We start from the raw sequence: 20,457 nt of genomic DNA on the forward strand, positions 1-20,457 counted from the left end.
AGGACGAGTGCTAGTAATAATAATAGGGCTCAGATTTTCCTAGATGCGATAGCTGATGGATTCCTTCAGCAAGTAGTTGCTGAACCGACTAGAGGGGATGCTATTTTAGATTTGGTCTTGGTGAGTAATGAGGACCTCATAGAGGAAATGGTTGTAGGGGATAATCTTGGCTCAAGTGATCATGAGCTAATTCAGTTCAAACTGAATGGAAGGATTAACAAAAATAAATCTGCAACTAAGGTTTTTGATTTCAAAAGGGCTGACTTTCAAAAATTAAGGAAATTAGTTAGGGAAGTGGATTGGACTGAAGAATTTATGGGTTTAAAGGTAGAGGAGGCCTGGGATTATTTTAAATTAAAGCTGCAGAAGCTATCGGAAGCCTGCATCCCAAGAAAGGGGAAAAAATTCATAGGCAGGAGTTGTAGACCAAGCTGGATGAGCAAGCATCTTAGAGAGGTAATTAAGAAAAAGCAGAAAGCATATAGGGAGTGGAAGAAGGGAGGGATCAGTAAGGCAAGCTACCTTATTGAGGTCAGAATATGTAGGGATAAAGTGAGACAGGCTAAAAGTCAAGTAGAGTTGGACCTTGCAAAGGGAATTAAAACCAATAGTAAAAGGTTCTATAGTCATATAAATAGGAAGAAAACAAAGAAAGAAGAAGTGGGACCGCTAAAAACTGAGGATGGAGTGGAGGTCAAGGATAATCTAGGCATGGCCCAATATCTAAACAAATACTTTGCCTCAGTCTTTAATAAGACTAAAGAGGATCTTAGGGATAATGGTAGCATGATAAATGGGAATGAGGATATGGAGGTAGACATCACCATATCTGAGGTAGAAGCGAAACTCAAACAGCTTAATGGGACTAAATCGGGGGGCCCAGATAATTTTCATCCAAGAATATTAAAAGAATTGGCACAAGAAATTGCAAGCCCATTAGCAAGAATTTTTAATGAATCTGTAAACTCAGGGGTTGTACCGTATGATTGGAGGATTGCTAACATAGTTCCTATTTTTAAGAAAGGGAAAAAAAGTGATCCAAGTAATTATAGGCCTGTTAGTTTGACATCTGTAGTATGCAAGGTCTTGGAAAAAATTTTGAAGGAGAAGGTAGTTAAGGACATTGAAGTCAATGGTAAATGGGACAAAATACAACATGGTTTTACAAAAGGTAGATCGTGCCAAACCAACCTGATCTCCTTCTTTGAGAAAGTAACAGATTTTTTAGATAAAGGAAACGCAGTGGATCTAATTTACTTAGATTTTAGTAAGGCGTTTGATACGGTGCCACATGGGGAATTATTAGTTAAATTGGATAAGATGGGCATCAATAGGAATATTGAAAGGTGGATAGGGAATTGGTTAAAGGGGAGACTACAACGGGTCCTACTGAAAGGTGAACTGTCAAGTTGGAGGGAGGTTACCAGTGGAGTTCCTCAGGGATCGGTTTTGGGACCAATCTTATTTAATCTTTTTATTACTGACCTGGGCACAAAAAGTGGGAGTGTGCTAATAAAGTTTGCAGATGATACAAAGCTGGGAGGTATTGCTAATTTAGAGAAGGACAGGGATACCCTACAGGAGGATCTGGATGACCTTGTAAACTGGAGTAATAGGAATAGGATGAAATTTAATAGTGAGAAGTGTAAGGTCATGCATTTAGGGATTAATAACAAGAATTTTAGTTATAAGCTAGGGACGCATCAACTAGAAGTAACGGAGGAGGAAAAGGACCTTGGAGTATTGGTTGATCATAGGATGACTATGAGCTGCCAATGTGATATGGCTGTGAAAAAAGCTAATGTCGTCTTGGGATGCATCAGGAGAGGTATTTCCAGTAGGGATAAGGAGGTTTTAGTACCGTTATATAAGGCACTGCTGAGACCTCACCTGGAGTACTGTGTGCAGTTCTGGTCTCCCATGTTTAAGAAGGATGAATTCAAACTGGAACAGGTACAGAGAAGGGCTACTAGGATGATCCAAGGAATGGAAAACTTGTCTTATGAAAGGAGACTCAGGGAGCTTGGCTTGTTTAGCCTAACTAAAAGAAGGCTGAGGGGAGATATGATTGCTCTCTATAAATATATCAGAGGGATAAATACCAGAGAGGGAGAGGAATTATTTAAACTCAGTACCAATGTGGACACAAGAACAAATGGATATAAACTGGCCACTAGGAAATTTAGATTAGAAATTAGACGAAGGTTTCTAACCATCAGAGGAGTGAAGTTTTGGAATAGCCTTCCGAGGGAAGTAGTGGGGGCAAAAGATCTATCTTGCTTTAAGATTAAACTCGATAAGTTTATGGAGGAGATGGTATGATGGGATAACATGGTTTTGGTAATTAAATATTCATGGTAAATAGGCCCAATGGCCTGTGATGGGTTTTAGATGGGGTAAGATCCGAGTTACCTGGGAAAGAATTTTCTGTAGTATCTGGCTGATGAATCTTGCCCATATGCTCAGGGTTTAGCTGATCGCCATATTTGGGGTCGGGAAGGAATTTTCCTCCAGGGCAGATTGGAAGAGGCCCTGGAGGTTTTTCGCCTTCCTCTGTAGCATGGGGCACGGGTCACTTGCTGGAGGATTCTCTGCTCCTTGAGGTCTTTAAACTACAATTTGAGGACTTCAATAGCACAGATATAGGTGTGAGGTTTTTTTTTTGTAGGAGTGGTGGGTGAAATTCTGTGGCCTGCGTTGTGCAGGAGGTCAGACTAGATGATCATAATGGTCCCTTCTGACCTAAATATCTATGAATCTAGATTACTTCAGTTATCCAAGTAGTAATGGGGTACTGAGCTGGAGGCTAAAGCAAACTTCAATAATTTATGCAATTACTTGGGAGTAATTGGTTCTGGAGAGCACAAACACATAAAAGATTACTACAGACTACCTCTGAGTAGCATAGGGGATTTGTTCAAGAAATAACCCTGATAGCTGAGCAAGTAACAGTGACAATTATACTGGGCTAAAGCTGATGAACTGGAGGTTTGTAGACATAACTGGTTAGAAGACGAATTACAATAAGACTTCAAAGAAATCAATGATTTTGGAAGGGGAGGGAAGGAGAGGAAAGAAAAAAGCACAGACAGTTGTTTGGTGGACAAGAAGGAAAAAAAATTAAAGACATCGATTGTAAAGGAAAGCGAGATGGATCCTTGGGTCATGTTTCAAATGGTGAGATGGCATGAAAAGCACAAAACTAACATAGGAAAAACAAGTAGAATGAGATGATTAGGAACAATAGGGAGAAAAGGAGGAAGCGAGAGCCACGTGAGACCTGAAAACAGAAGTACAGTGGATGTCAATATCTGTCCCAATGAGAGCTGAAAACGTGTGTATGTATGTATATCCCTCATGGTGGACAGCACATAGATATATATTATCAGATGACAGCTCTTGCCCATGCTGCAGGCATAAGTTAAGAACTAAAACTCATAGCTGGAGACCAGACCAGTTCACCTGTATTTTAGTTTTGCTGAAAATAGGTATTAGTCTTATAAGAGTGTATTTAGTGTTTAGACTCTATGAAATGCTGGTAAGTTGCTGCATGCATTATTGTCACTTGTCATGTCTGTATTCCATGCTATAAGAAAATATGTAAGTTTTGCTTTATAACTTTGAAGATGTTTGCTCTGAATTTGAGAGCTCAGGCATGAGAATTGTCCCCCCCGGTCCATCCAGAAGGACTATGAAAATAAGATGGGCCATCAAGGAACATCGCATACAAAGGATAGGTTAACAGCCCCATCACACTTTGGAAATGCTACATGTAAGTATTTACGTGTGGACTTGGAAGCTGAATGAAGGAAATTAAAACAAAGTCACAGGAAGATTCTCCTTCTCTCTCTTCGCTGTTTGAACTCAGACAGGGCCAGAAACTTTAGATTGATGCAGAGATCCCCAGGGGTTACTTCTGGGTCTGTCCTGACAGACACTTAGAATTGACTAATCACAACAACTCTGTCACACTTAAGATTTAGATCAGGGCTCTCAAACTCAAATGATCATGAGGGCCACATAAGGACCAGTACATTGGCCCAAGGGCCGCATCACAGACTCCCCCGTCCCCGCTGCCCTGGCCTCGCCCCCACTCCACCCCTTCCATGAGACCCTGCCCCTGCCCCACCTCTTCCCACCCCTTCCCTGCGCCCACTCCAACCCCTTCTCTGAAAGGAACCTTCCAGTTCTAAATAACTACAGACAAGAGAACAATTTCACTTATCACTGGATTTTCAGTGTAAAGAAAAACTAATACAAATCTAATTAATTTTTGGGGACTGGTATAGCGGAAGTATATCAGAAAATGTTAGTGGTAGGAAAAATTCTGTTTCTATTCATTTAAAAACATCATCATCTCAATCTGGGCTACTGGGACTAAAACAGTGCCCTAAGTCCCAGGTAAGACAGTTACATGACAACTGTTTGAGGTACAATTCCCCAATAAGAAGTTTAAGCAGACAATGACCCAACTAATAATATTTAACAAAATACACAAAAAGAAAAAGGAGTACTTGTGGCACCTTAGAGACTAACAAATTTATTTGAGCATAAGCTTCAAAAGTGAGCTGTAGCTCACGAAAGCTTATGCTCAAATAAATTTGTTAGTCTCTAAGGTGCCACAAGTACTCCTTTTCTTCTTGAGAATACAGATTAACACGGCTGCTACTCTGAAACCTAACAAAATACAGACCTCTATGTTGCTGCCTTACACATGGGCTATATCAAGGCACTTCTTAAAAACATATTCAGCTGAAATAGAATTATTTTTAACTGAAGAGGGACATGTATTTCTAGCTTGCTTATAAAACATCCCAGAGAGCTGAAACAATCCATATAAACATCAACATTGCGGAAGCCTTATGTAAAAAATTATTTTCAGAAGTAACAAATGTAAACCGTAAAACAGAGTAAGCAGGAGACACCTTATCAAAATACCCACATATGACAGAATATGACCAGAAACACAAGAGATTTACACGTGTCAGGGGAAGATCATGACTATATTACAGGGGTTCCCAAACTGTGGGTCGGGATCCCACAGTGGGTTGCGACCCTGTTTTAATGGGGTCGCCAGGGCCCAAGGGCTTCATCCCTGAGTGGTGGCGCTCAGGTTCTCTCTTTTCTTTGCAGAACCAATACTGAAACTTTCTTCTTATGATTGCCTGCCAGGCTTTCTGAATAATATTGTTGCAGGTTTCTCCATTTTCATTTATTTCAAAATGCATTTTTATTTCCTTTCTTATAACAGCTAAAGTTCCTGTTATTTAAGCAATAAGTTATTCATCCTCCAAGATCTCTGCCTAACTTTCAGTTAAATCACAGAGCACAGTAGAGACTGGAGTATGGTGAACTGAACTTCCCTATGATACTTACCTCCTTTGTAAAACACTGAGATCTCTGGATAATATTGATAATAATACATAGTTCTTATATATTATTACAACAGTTTCTAACAGGGTGGATTTAAGAGCAGAGGAAATTATTATGTGATCAAGCCATCTGTTTAACTGGCGAGCATGAGAAAAACAGATAGTCTTTGGAGGGTAATCAAAGTTTCTTCCAAGTCTCAGGAATGCACAGCTCCTATGGCTTATTCTTTATATGTTGAGATCTATATGCTTCTTGTTTTCCCGCTCCCTCAGGACCACATTTGACTCTTTAGATTTTCATTTTGTAAATTTCCAACTTGTCTAATTTGAGTTCTACATAATTTTCTCCCTTTTCTATTTATTTAATTTTTTTAACCATGTCTGGGACTGTTTTTGTATGTTCACTTGAGATTGCTTTCATTTTGGTGACTCTTTCTGCTAGTTCTTCTACAGAAGATTCAAGATCATTAATTGCTGCCAAAATTTCGCCTTTCATGTATTTCAGCTCAGAAACAATCTTCTTGATGTCAAATTTTGTGGAAGAGGCAAGCTTGGTTTTATTTTGTTTTTTCATTTGGTTTACAGGCTGATTGCTCTGATTCAAATTCAGAGTTGGAGACAAACAACTCCAAGCTCAATAATTCATAAAAGTTTGTGACCACTAATACAAAATAAGTATACCTTGTTCTTTATTTTCACTTGTTTCATTTTGAAATGTTTTCTTTTCAATTTTTGTTAACTGCTTTAATAAACAACTAAAGTAGCTTAGGTCTTTTGAGGACTCATAAGAAAGGAATTATCTGAATCATTTTATATTAACCAAAAATAGAATAACTATTCCATTAAATCCCTAAGTAAAACAGAAAGGATAAAGAAAGCCTTAAAAATAATCTCCCATTTGATCCACCCATTTACCATATCAGTATATTTTTCCAAAAATCAAAGATTTAGTTTTTCATCTGTTTCTTTATATTTTTCTGTTTTTCATTAGCCAGAATTGTTGGCTAAATCTGTTTACTGGAATCTGAAAAAAGGCTTTAAACATGAAGAACTAAAGTACTATCATGTAATTTTTTGGAACAAATAAGCAATATATTATCTGCATAGCATGCTGAATATGTTTCACTGTGGGTCTAAACTGGAGACCACTGTCCTATAGAAATTAACTCTCCTTAAATGGATTATTTAGGAAAGCAGAGAATTAGTAATAAAAAAAGTTCTGATTCAAAAGTGAGTAACCAAATGTTTACATTAAGTTATTCTTATCTTCATATTGGATGAGTCCAAACCCTTATTATAAAACAAATTATCTTGATAACTGAGCTACAGTCTCCCTCAACAAGTGCCTAGAACCATATGATCACTGTTTGAGTACCAGTGAGTTTATATGTATACAGGAGAGGTGAAAATATTCTTAATTCTATTCCATGGAGTATGACAGATGCTGAAATTTAGGGCAAGTTACTGAAATACAAGCTATACATTGACTATACTACCTTTACAATTCTGGAAAACTTGAGGTAGTGGTATAATTTGTTCATCTGAATTTGTTCTTTGTCACAACATTAATCAGTATATGGAAAAACAGGAAGAGACATGGAGTTTTTAAAACAGATCACTAGTTTCACAGGACTGTAGTAAATCCAAATTTAGTAGCATTGCTAAAAAACACAGCATTTCTAAAATGTTGCTCTCTAATTCAGACAGACTGAGTGCAGATTGAAACAATAGTAGGATCTAACCATTTTTAAAACTGTGTTAAAGAATACTGAGTAGTACATAAAGAATAATAGCAATACCATCAAGAACTATTTGGAATTTTTAGGCAATACACTGCAAGTCCTCTTATGCCTTTTTCCATACACAAATACTAAAGTCTACTTTGAGAACCTGTGTTTCATTATGATTATACTATCCCGGTAATTTCAGTAAGTAGCATGTATTTCCCATCAGATAAAACTGAAATGCAATGTGTAATGAGTGGTATGTATTTTAATTTCTTACCTTGTCAATCATTTTACGTGCTTCCATTTCCTCAGAATTGGGATTTTCCAACTCAATAGTGTAAGTACCTTTGTCACTTTGGTCATCATCGTTCTCCTTTTCAGTAGCAGCAGAAACAAGTTGGCTTTTTAATTTTTTGTCCATCTCCTGGTTTTGGCTTGGTCTATGCCCAAGACTTCCTGAACTTCTTAACAATGCAGTTTGTAAGAAAGGTAATGCAACTGAGGGTTCTTCTGATTTTTGTTTTAATAGTTTTGCATGAACACCATGTACTACCCTACTAGTCTGCAAAGGCAAAGAAACCCCTTTGATGTCTCCAGAAGTACCTTTCACTTTCTCAGCTCTCACATGAGGTGTTGAGGAAGGAATTTCTGAGCAAAGAGCTCCCACATTCTGAGAAAAGGAATAAGATCGTCTCTTTCGAGGATGGTCTTCATCAAAAAACTCAATCATAAAGGCAGTCTGACTTATAGCAGCCTGCTCTTCATGCTTTTCTGTAGTATGGGCTTTCTGGTATGACTTTTTCTGTTCCATATGTTGATGTCTTATATGCTCATCAAGTGTTGCTCGCTTATTGTAATGCCTGCGTGCACCAGCATTTTCTGAATCGCTCTGTGTCCCATCATCATGTTTATTCCCTTCAAACAAAACAAAAAGGAAATATATTACTACAAAGTAAAAATGTCACATGGACAGAAGCTGGCAAATTAAAATGTACATGGAAATTATACTTGTTTTTCTGTTGGTAACCCAATGTCCTTCAGTAACAGGCTCTGCAGACTTCCTACAGCTATAACTAACACATTCAACTTGCTACCAGTCAAATAATGAAGTCTTTTACAAGCTGATCAGTGACACAGATGCATTTGACTTGCCTTTTTCTAATCTGTAAATACTTAATCAATGGTTTACAGAACCAGATAATATTATACCAGCTGTACCAGATCTTGGTCTCATTTCATCAACAAGTCACCCGGTCAAATTGCCTTCCTTTATGCAGTCAGCTAATTACACATGACTCCTGCACCAGAATACAAAACTTGACCCTGAAAAAGCTCCGGGAAGTGTTAAGGGGATGCAGAATATAGTTACGTAATAATTCACTGTTATTGGGAAACACCTGTTGAGAACTTCGGATTTGAAACATTATTTATAAATATTTTCAGAATAGCTTTCCATCTAGTTAATCACTGTAGTTTCCAGAAAAGGGTATTTAGTTAGCATCAGCACTAATCCTTTATCATTCTCTCACACAAGTGCAATGAATTTTCCGACCAGTCTCTCCTGCCATCATATGCTAAAGAGCCAGCAGCATGTAAAATGGGGATATTACTTACTCGCTTTTGTAAAGCACTTTGAGATCTATGGCTAAAGATCACCGTGTGTGAACTTATTATTATATAAAAGACATTTAAGTGAAAGGAACTACATAGCAACTGAAATTTTAAAAGCCAAATTTATTACAAAGCAGTCTTCTGTGAAATGAAACTATAGAAACACTGTAGAATATGTCGCTATTCTCTCTCTTTAAATTATCTGGATTTTCTTTTTTTAGCCATAAGGTGTTTTTTTAAGTAATTTCTTTTTGTGCGGATGTCAAACAATGCATGTTGTCAGTCAGTAAAATGTTGATTTTTCCTCTGGGTCTTCCAGAGTGTTTAGATTGTCATTTAGATTGGAAGCTCTGCTAGTTAGTAACTGTTTTGATATGTCTTTTGTATAGCATCAAACACACTGTTAGTGCTAAACCAATTAAAATAATCATAATTATTGGAAAACTAATATAGTAATTATAAAATTTAAATTTTAAATTCAGCGATTTGCTATTTTGTATGCTACAAAGATTATGAAGTGTTCATTTTTTGTTTCCTTTACCAGACACAGAAGTATCAGCTAGATAATAATATGAAACAGTCATCCAGCTGGCTGTGATGATAATGTTACATGAAAATAGAAGTTCATTTTCCACAGTTAATTTGGAATTTCTGGTACTCTGTTTAACCAAAATGGGAGCATTGAAGAGGTAATGTAACAAAGAAAATAGAATAACTACAGAATTTATCTAGCAATCAGACATCATCTAGAGCAGGGGTGGGCAAACTATGGCCCGTGGGTCAGATCTGGCTCGTCAGGGCTTTGGATTCGGCCTGTGGGATTGCCAACCGCTTGGCGCCACGGGGCTAAGGCAGGCTCCCTGCTTTCCCTGGCCCCGTGGCAATCCAGGAAGCAGCCGGCACCACGTCCCTGCAGCCCCTGGGAAAGGAGGCGGGGGCAAAGGGCGCCACACGCTGCCCTCGCCTACAGGCACTGCCCCCCGCAGCTCCCATTGGCCGGGAACTGTGGGGGGCAGTGCCTGCAGGCGGGGGTGGTGCCTGCAGGCGAGGGCAGTGCGCGGAGCCTTCTGCCCCCTTCCCGCCTTCCTCTAGGGGCTGCAGGGATGTGCTGCCGGCTGTTTCTGGGAGCAGTGCAGGGCCAGGGAAGGCAGGGAGCCTGCATTAGCCCCGCTGCACGCCGCTGCCACCCCAGAGCCACTCAAGGTAAGTGGTCCCGGGCCAGAGCTTGCACCCCAAACCCCTCCTGCACCACACACCCAACCCCCTGCCCTGAGCCCCCTGCTGCACCCTTCTCTGCACTCCAACCCCTGCCCTGAGCCCCCTCCTACACCCCGCACCCCAACCCTCTGCCCCAGCCCTACATTTATGGCCCTGCATACAATTTCCCCACCCAGATGTGGCCCTCGGGCCAAAAAGTTTGCCCACCCGTGATCTAGATTCTTTGCTCTTTCCTTTGTTAGAGGATGAAAATACAAAATAGCTACTTAAAAAAAAAATTGGGATTACCAAGTAGGGATGTGGAAGAAGCTCAGAACCGTGGTAATATTCCATGATTCATACTAATATAATATTCATATACTGTGACAGGGTCGGTCAGGATAGCTATAGGAGAGTAATAGAAGGCAGATATATAAGCCCCAGGCTAAGTAGGTCCCTTTTCCCCGGGTAAGGTAACAGGGAAGGTTCCAGAACAATCAAGAACCTTCTGGAGACAATTAAGACAGGCTGATTAGAACACCTGCAGCCAATCAAGAAGCTGCTAGAATCAATTAAGGCAGGCTAATCAGGGCACCTGGGTTTTAAAAAGGAGCTCACTTCAGTTTGTGGTGTGCGTGTGAGGAGCTGGGAGCAAGAGGAGCGGAGAGTGAGAACGCGGACTGTTGGAGGACTGAGGTGTACAAGCATTATCAGACACCAGGAGGAAGGTCCTATGGTGAGGATAAAGAAGGTGTTAGGAGGAGGCCATGGGGAAGTAGCCCAAGGAGTTGTAGCTGTCATACAGCTATTCCAGGAGGCACTCTAGACAGCTGCATTCCACAGGGCCCTGGGCTGGAACCCGGAGTAGAGGGTGGGTCTGGGTTCCCCCCAAATTCCTCCCAACTCCTGATCAGACACAGGAGTCGTCCACCTGGACTGTGAATTCAGAAAAACAGTCAAGCTGAGGGCTGCCGTGAAGCTCCAAGGTGAGCAAATCCGCCAATAAGCGCAAGACCCACCAAGGTAGCGCAGGAACTTTGTCACAATACATATTTATACACAGTAGGTTTAAAAGATGGGCTTTTGCACTAGAACTTAATGAGACAAAAAACCTTTAAAGATTTGACATATTAGATTTTCTGTTTGCTGTTATCTCTAATATTAACAATAGGATAAAAGTGTACTTCTACATGGCTTGTTCTTATTATTGCAGTGGTTATAATCTTCACATCACAACCTATTATGATAACTAACTTAGACAGAAAGAACTCTGAAGGAGCCATCTTTTTATTATGTGTTTGCACAGTGCCTAGAACCTGGGGCCCTAGTCTAAAACTAGGGACCCCACGTGCTACCACAATATAGCAATAGTAATACTGTCGTGAAATGTATAGGTCACAATTTTTTGCACCATGATTTCATTGCAGGTTTAGCTAGGAATAGAAGACAGACAGGGAGAAGTTACCAACATGTTAAGAAGCTTCACTACAATGCTCAGAGTCAAGCTTTCAGAGTGGTTGTAGGTATTCCCTCATGAAGGGGGGAAGTGCGAGAGACCACCTGTGACACAGTAGGTCACACAGTTATCCAGAACAAGTTCCTGCAGTACAACATATATTTTCAATTGAAAGAACTGTAAATGTGTGTTTGTAACAAACTTCTTCAAGTTTCTGCTACCATAAAAGGGAAGTAAGTCTTGCATGCATATGCCTGCCCAGGCAATAGTTCTTCCCATTTTTCACAGTAACATGTCTGATAGTATAAAGAATTTTTAAGAGTCCAGTACACTCCAATGTCATGAACAGCAAAGCAGTAACTGTGATATTATGCACTAAAAACACTGAAATAATACTAAGCTATTATTTCACGAATAGCATGGTGATATTGTTGTTTCTAAGACTTGTATGGAAAAGCCAGCTTTCAAAGAAAACTTTTGATCAGTAAGAGACAAAGAACATTTACTCAATCCCAATTGACTGAGCAGAACAGTATATTTAGGTTACAAAGCTAAGAAATAAGAATTGCACTGTTAAGCTTTCAGGGTTTTTTAAAAGTACATATTTAGTAGACTTTTAAATATTTGTCATCATTTTCTTTCTGAAAAATTTGAATGTCAGTGGAATATTCATGAGCAAATAATCATAACAGAATTTTTCATTAATTCTGCTTAATGAAATCCCCACATATATTTTACTCCTTTGAAAAGCTATTACCCACCGCTAAATTCATTTTCATTTGAAATGTCATTGGATCTGTAGTCTGCAATAAATCAACTGGAACTTTGGTTAACAAAAATATTTTACTGATGTATTACAAAACATTTTGGTTTATATCAGAGTATGGACTTAAAGTTGAATCCAGAGTCCCAAATCAGTATGTTAAATAGAGTATCTGTGTATTCTGCATATCTAGCCATTAATGTGCATCTTCTTTAGCTCTCATGAATGTGATTACAGCAAAAGGATATTTTTATGTATCCAGCAGAATATTTGCTGTTGAAAGAACTACAGAAACATGTGTTAAGTCACAAGTTTTGATTATCAAGAGCGATTCAACTTTTGTAAACAAATGAATGTATAGTCTTATAAATTGTGTAACATTACCCAAGATGTTTTTTCCTTCAAAGAGCAAGCTTTTGGAAGATATGAAGTCTTCAACTGTATAATAACGTAACACAACTCCAGTCAGTATACTTACTGTAGGATCATTTAAATTAACTGTTTTACTTTTTTAAGACCATCCTGCAAAGAAATTTGCTACCACACTCTCCTGTACAGATGCAACGACTTCAACTGGACTCCACAAGACTGCAGGGGTCCACCCATGACCTCTATGAAAGACTGAAGCCTTAGGAAATAAATATAGCTGAAATTATTCACTTTACCTTTCAGCCTCTTCAAGTACACTGGAACATCACTCTTAATACTTTTGGAATCCTCCTCTGTTGCTTCCCATATCATTCTAGGGGGATTGTTCTGTGCTAGCCAGTCAGCTACTTTGCTCTCAGCAGCCATCATCACAGTTTGAAGCCCAGGTAGGTCCTGTCCACTAGGAGAAGACTTCTTTGGCTTGTGGCGCTGATCTGATGTGAATTTTGTCACATGATCTTTGATAGTTACTTTTCCTGGAGTGGTGTCATCAAATTCAATGGTAAATGAAGCATGTCCTGCACCTGCTGCATGTGAGGTTTGGGTGTCTTTTGTTGGGATTTCATGAATAGTGCTCTCTGCTATTTGTGAAGGTTGATGGAATTCTTTTGTAGGAATTTCAAAGTAACTTGGCTCCCTACAGAAAGGATAAAGTTCTTCTTCATTTGCAGCTGAAGATTTCTCCTCAACTTGCTTGACATCTGTGCTGCATCCTATTAAGAAAAATAAAAAATAGATTTCACAATACTGGGGAACTTCGGGGTCTTCAAGGAATTTCAGAATTCCTATAAAGGCCACTGGAGTAATTCCTGGAAAACAGCACAAGCCCATGCAGAAGACTGAACAATGTACTTCCGGAACTGTAAGTTATTTTTGCTATTTGAAAAATGTCACTGAAGAGGGGACAGCCATGACTGTAAGCATGTCAAGCTGGCAGAAAGTTCTCTTAGAATTTGTCAAAGAAAATTTGCAATCCAACAGATTTGTGGATGATGGAAGGAGATTCATATTAATAGCAACATAGAAAATAGTTCAAAAAATCATAAGAGCTAATATTTTGAAAAATAATATTGCTATTCAGAGCTACCTGGAAATCATCAAAAAGCAACTGACTGGACTTATGGAACAAGTGTCCTGAATTAGATGGGGTTGATATGACTTCATTTCCTAAGCTATACAGTCAGTATAATTTTTCATAGCAAGACTGTTCGGAAAAATAATTCAAATATGAATGCAAGATAAAAATGAGTTCCCATGTGAAAGTTAAAACAAAGAACAAGAACAGGCATTTGAGACTGTTTTATAACACAAACATGTTCTACATTTTTTCAAAAGGTGAATTATAAACTAAATTCCTAATGATACGTGCCCCTATTTCATTGAACACAATTTATAAAGCACAGGAACAGCAGACTAAAAACTACAGTGGCAAAAAGAATTCAGGAATTTAATAAATTTCATGCTTTTGAATGGAGCAAAGAAAACAGGAGAAGTGGGGGAGTGGGATGGGAAAAGAGTGTCCCACTGCACATCCTGAATTAACGTTAAATTAAAGCTTTCATGTGGCTGCTAGCAAAGCGATTTTAGGAAACTAGCCTTTACATGCATTTGGCAAAAGAAATATTCATCTAGAAGTTAATCGCAGCAAGCCAGACTCCAAACAATATAATTCAAATGGTTCTCACACTTTTTACATGATTCATATTAAGATTTGTAGAAAAGGATTTTAGGACACAAAGAGAAGTATTAAAAATCCTATTAATATGTTCATCATGTGGCTGAAAATAGACAAATTGTATCCACCTACGATAGTTAAATCTGTACCTGAAATCTGTTATTTAGCCAGTAAGGTAGCAATGTAAATAAAGAAATGTACAAATGAATTATAAATATTTCCTGTTATTCTTCAGGAAAGATTTGCTTTTTTGACAAGTCTTGATTTATTTTCAGTATGATGTGTCTTTACAAAAAGATCAAAAAGATGATGAAACCACAGAAAACAGGATGGGTTAATTTGATCCTGATAATATGGACTACTTTGAGAGTAACACAGTGGTTGGAAAAGTTCAAGAATGAACGGTACTAAGGAGGGATGAGAGGATTAATGTACATCCTCCCCATATTCTCATGCTTCAAATCTTACAGAATAAGATCTCTTAAAACAATTTGTATGCCTTGTACTAAGTTACTTTATTTATTTATATTATTATTAAAATGTTTCTGCAGTAAAACATTTTTGTACCTATTTTAAAAGTACAATCTAGATCAGATCAAAAGTAAAATTCTTCTCTTGACTTTCATATCAAGACACCATTTCTTGTATAAAGTGAGGTCTTTAAATAGCCTGAAAAAAACATATTGGAATACATAAAATGTGATCTGAACACTTTAAGACTGGGAGTCAATCTAGTTCAAACCTAAATTATGACAAAGAATGAATTTATCTCAAATAATTTAGGTAAAGAAAAAGGTATGCTGAGTAATTTTTAAAAAAATTATAGATTTCCCCATACAAGCCAACGAGTGATTTCTCATAAAACAGGTAAGAATTTATTTTAAAAGTAAGCACAAAAACAATTTAACTAAATATATTAGCTAAAAAATAGGAACTTTTTTCAAACTACAGCTTTTGCAATCTTGTGTACGGTGAGATTTTTCAATGATTAAGAAGCACAAGAAACAAAATGTAATATAGTTTTAATCTTCTATGTTCCACTGTAGTATAAGCAAAAACAAAAAAGACCCAAGTTTCATGTTGATGCAGATCTCCTTTCGGGGAATGCTCTAACTATGTTATCTTTTAAAATTAAATTACTGGTATTATATTAGATTTGTAGAGATTAAAATGAATAAGAGTCTGTAAAATAGCCTCACCTTTGCCTTCATAATACCATAAAGTAATCCGCACTGCCCAAGCAATCTGTGCATCAGGAAAATGTATGTAGAACTGAAACATAACTACATAAATACTTAACACTGAAGTGGTTCATCACAACAATTTCTGAGCTAAATAGGAATTACAAAAATGTATTTGTGAATGGATTATAAATTATCATTTTGGTGGAGTGGGTTGGGGAGAGGACAGCACCAGGCTGGTGTAGGGAGTGCAGGAATAGTAAGAGGAAGGAAGCAATGTCCTGGTCTTGCAGCAGAGGAGCACAAGGAAAAATGCAGTTGGTGCTTAGCGCTGGAGAGCAAAGCGAATGAGGCTGGATGGTGGGAGAAGTCAAGGCTGACGTCACATGAACTGCATGCGCAGGGAGCCTGGATGGAGAAACAGCCTATCTTGGGAAGTAGAGCTTGAAGATTTGTGAGAGGGCAAGGAAGGTTGTGAGCAGTGGTGTGGGATGGGGGAAGCAGGAGTTGAGAGTAAGTTTCTCGGTAGCAGGGGGCAGAGGATAAAGGGGTGTATAGGGAGATGAAGATCTTCCACCCTGCACAGTTCCTGAGCTAGGAAACTGAACCAGGTGCAGATTCAGGGAGGCAAACAGGGAAGCAAATAGCGTTGCAATTGCCACAGGGATATTGTGTGATTGGAAATAGAATCATAAGAGTTGGAAACAGAGGTAGTCTGAGTGATCACGATTGGGCAGGAAGGCTATCCATGAGACACCGGCGTCACTGAGTGGTGGTGTACACTATAAAAGAGTTTGAAGAATACCTGGCCTAATACATTATCTTATCTGAAAATATATGGATTCAGAAAATTATTTTACTGGAATGAACTCACAACTTGGGTAAAAAAAACCCAGCAAAACTCACTTTGTATCCTCACTGACACCACGTTTTACAGCTATGTTGGTTTTTTATTTTGTTTTTTTGCACACACGCAAATAATTATGGGGCCCTAAAATTCCATTTGTCCTGCAGGACAAGAATGTATGTATATGTACTCATGGTTATTCAATGGAATTCATCTGTTGGCCTGCAAGACTGGAGATTTTTTAAGGCACTTGTACTGCACTTCTGAAAAACATGTAACAGTTTTAAGAAACTATTTCCACAATATTCAGGTTATTTATTATTCAAAAATTCTCTTCTGTACTTCGCACGGTGTGATTTTATATATTTTCCACTTTAACGACACAAAAAATGACCTGACGTTGCACAGATTTTTCGAACGAGCACTTCAGCAAAAGTTGAACAAAGAAAAAGATCTGCAGTTACTGTCCTTTCTTCTATTTTAGCAGACTAGTTTGTGATTATTTTGTCCAGTAGCAAGACTATAAATAAACTGATAGCTTTTCCATGTTCTCTTTTAAATGACAAAGTCACTCCATCAATCCAGATGCTAATGTTAGAGACAGATAAACCTAAAAGCATGAATTGGAGATCAGAACGGCAGATTTACATGCCAGTAAAATAATCCAAAATTCTTGAAAAGTCTTGTTAGCCACTATTTGAAAAGAAATGTAACACAATTTTTCAGAGACAGAAGCTAAGGTGTGCCAATATTAGTGCCTAGTGGAATCCCATTCTTCTCATCTCTTATCCTGTTTTTCCCCTTTCTGATTCTTTTCCAGACTATTGCTTTTTCTTTCATACTTCCTCTCTCTTTTCCTTTATTGGCCCTTTTGCTTTTCATAGTTCACAATTTTCTAGTGACTTTACTTTATGTCCTATATTTCCCATCAGGTCCAGAAAAATCTAAATAATAATTTATCACTATTAAATACAAATATTTCCCCACATTTTTATGTTATAGCAACTTGTCTTTTAGCAAATGTGTGAAGTTGCTCTCTAAACATTTGTTTTTATCTTTTGTATGTCACTTTTCACAAGTAGTAAGTTGACTAAAAATTACAAAAAGAGGATTAGAATCTATCTTTTGTTGTCTAAATATTTTAAAAGGTCCCTGATCTACAAAGTTCAGAATGCCTCCTGTGACATGCTGTGCACGTTCACTTCCATAGCCTTGCATAGGCTGACATAAGCGTTACTCACACTTATTCTAGGTCCCTGTACCTCAAAGTATTTAAACATGCACTTAAGTGTTTTGCTGAATTGAGGCCTTACTGTTTAATTTTAAGGATCACCTGGATCTCTTTTTAATTTATCTTTCAGAGATTTAATATTCTAGTGTTGCCTTAGAATGGCAGTTTTTTGTTACCTGCAAAGAAACTTTACATATTAAAAATACTTTAAAGTTACCCACTGTTGGAATTCAGAACTATTTAGGTCCCTATCTTATAAAGTACTGTATGAAGAACTTAGATAATGTTCTCCTCAAAGCCTTAAACTGAATTTAAAAATTTAAGTTTTTGGTCCACTATTCCTATACATTTAGATTTAGAAATTCAGATTAGGAGAATTAGTGATGCCAAATTCTACAGCAATTAATGAAACCACAAATACTTTTTTGGGGGGGAGAAGGGGTGAGTGGAGGAAAGGGGTGTGATGAGAAGAGTTAGATCCCAGTATACTTTCCACTAGCACAGAAAGCTAGAGCAAATGAGTGTACTTTGAACTCAGCTCAAAAGCAGCAGTATTGGGTCATATATGAAGTCATACTGTATACACCATTTCATGGATCTATAGCTCATAAAATTACATCACTATATTTCTCTAACAAAAGCACAAGAATGTGCCTTTTTGGAATCGAGTCCACTGTGTTCTGTTTACTACGAAGATTTTCCATTAGAGTTTCCATTAAGGTTGAAAGACAGTAATACCAAAATAATCTCATTAACTTGAGACTTTAAAGACTAATTTCACATAGCTGGTTTAGCAGCGACAAATCTCCCATATCAAACTCCTCATTAAATCATACTCCATCTATCGTAATGTATACTTTACTTTCTAGTCAACAGAGAAATTTTTTTTTCAAATTGTTAAAGTCTGATGGAGACTCTTATTTAGATTAATTTATTACAATTTTTGGATTTCTGTTATTGAAACAAAAGTTTGAAGAATTATAAATATAAGAATCTATAATTTACTTGTTCTAGACCAATGGTCCCCAAACTGTGGGGCACACCCATGTAGGGGTGTGTGGAGTAACGTGTGTGTGTGGGCCATGGCAGGGCCTGGGCCAGCCCCCAAGAGGGGTGGGGAGGAAGTGCCATCCAGCCCCACTCCGCCCACTGCTCTGCTCCGGGCCATGCCCCTGCTCCCAGCACCCGGGCTCAGCTCCCTACTGCGGCTCCTGGGGGACAGGGGCAGACCTGGTAAAGGGGGGGGGTGCACGAGCAAAAGAGTTTGGTGGCCATTGTTCTAGACAGTCTTGCATTAAAAAGGCTGTTTCAAAGATCTTTTATTTGTTTGGGTTAAATATCTGAGATAGCAATGATTTACCATACAAAAAAAGCAAATTATATGCTACTATCTCAGCTGGTCAGTGCTGGACTACAGGTTAGATCTAAAAAGTTGAAACAACATTCAAGGAGATGTGAAATTTCACAGGAGTTCCAGTTATAATAAATAAAGAATGTTTCCCTCACACATGAATGGTTTTTCCAATTTCTGCCTGAATGTACTTATGCTGTAATGTCGAGACACACAAAAATTATATGTAAGTCTGTTGAAAAGCAACAAAAATAAGTTTTAATGGAAGGATGAAAACTTTAGGGGGAGCAAGCCCAGGAAATTATGCACCAGTGAAGTGGTCCAAAAAAGGCTACGTAATAATTTATTTGGTATTAAAAGTGTGTGAAAATATTTAGTAACTTTGGAACAGTTCTACAGCAAATACTAGTATCACAGGAAAGCAGGTTTTCTGGGGGAGGGAAGCCCACTAAGGTATACCACATAGAACGAAATTGTTTGTCCTGCGCATGTCAGAAGACAGACAGGATCCAAGGGATGTGATTTAATTAGGTCATAACTTTACTAAACTTAACTCATTAACTCAACCTATTCAGCAATAAATTGTACAGTGCAGATCATGGTTCCTTCTTTAATTGTTTCCACCTGGTGGAGGGCTGCCATTAGACCCCCAGCCCTCCAAAGTAGGTTCCCAGCCCGTTGCTGGGACCCTACCTCTCTCCCCTCACATGAGGGTTAAATGTCTGGGGAAAGAGGGTTGGTCTCCTCGCAGAACCACACTTTAGGAGCTGTTCTCAGCTTCTTTAGGAATGGTCTTGAAGGCTAATTCAAATGCTAGTTTATCAGGGAACTGGACCTCTAAGGAGCAAATACCTGCATTGTACACCTGTCACCTGCTAAATTATGACAGCTTGAACCTTACCTCCTGACAGGGTTCCTGAGCTGTTGCGGGGATGCCAAAGCCCCCACCCCCCACTCCACCCTAGCCAAACTGACAGTGATGGAAAAATTCCTTCCCAGTCACAAAAAGCAACTATCACAATGCCTACAGTAGACCAAAAAACCCAGTCCTACACTAATTCTATGTATGGGAGAGAGGGAGTGGTTAATCCAGAAATGAGAGGGGATTCAGGCTGGAAGGCCAGGGCTTATATACACTCCCCAATGTGTGCAGGGGCCAATGGTTTACCTGAGCCCTACCAGCCCACCCACCAGCTCAGGTGATTCCCTCTGAGGTTGGGAGGGAGTTGACCAGCAGGTGAAGAGGAGGGCGAGGGGACAAGTAAAGGAGCCACAATCCATTTCTTCCTGCCAGTCCAGAAAAAGCCCTTTGTCTCCTCAAGATGGCCTTCCACCTGACATGTCTGTTCAGGCATTCTGCCAACACTAATACGGAGAAGTATCAATACGTATCTAATACGTATCAAATACGGAGAAGTTGGAACACATGGAGACTGAGTTTGAAAATCTACTGATAATCTCAAGTGATTAAGAAAATAAAATCACTATTTTTTGTTTTAAAGTTTTAAATTATTAAAGTTCTAAATCCTTGCGATTTGAATCGTTTTAGAGAAAGGAACCAAATATTCACCAGTCTAGGGTTTGTGGTTTTTGTTTATTTCATGGGGCTTTTTTTTT

The 20,457-nt window shown here is 38.5% G+C and overlaps 1 protein-coding gene across 5 annotated transcripts in view; it reads right to left on the reverse strand.

The window, feature by feature from the left end:
• Positions 1–20,457, reverse strand: part of CEP170 (centrosomal protein 170) — a 186,524-nt gene that overhangs the window by 83,381 nt on the left and 82,686 nt on the right. For 4 of the 5 annotated variants that reach the window (XM_077813468.1, XM_077813464.1, XM_077813465.1 and 1 more), the window contains 2 exons: positions 12,792–13,268; positions 7,377–8,014 (listed from right to left, as the gene is read on the reverse strand). In XM_077813468.1, coding sequence (XP_077669594.1) covers positions 7,377–8,014; positions 12,792–13,268 — 1,115 coding nt within the window. The remainder of the gene's footprint in view (positions 1–7,376; positions 8,015–12,791; positions 13,269–20,457) is intronic. The other variant, XM_077813467.1, reaches the window with a different exon arrangement.

This window comes from Eretmochelys imbricata, chromosome 3 (genome assembly GCF_965152235.1).
Source record: "Eretmochelys imbricata isolate rEreImb1 chromosome 3, rEreImb1.hap1, whole genome shotgun sequence".
NCBI classification, from domain to species: Eukaryota; Metazoa; Chordata; order Testudines; family Cheloniidae; genus Eretmochelys; species Eretmochelys imbricata.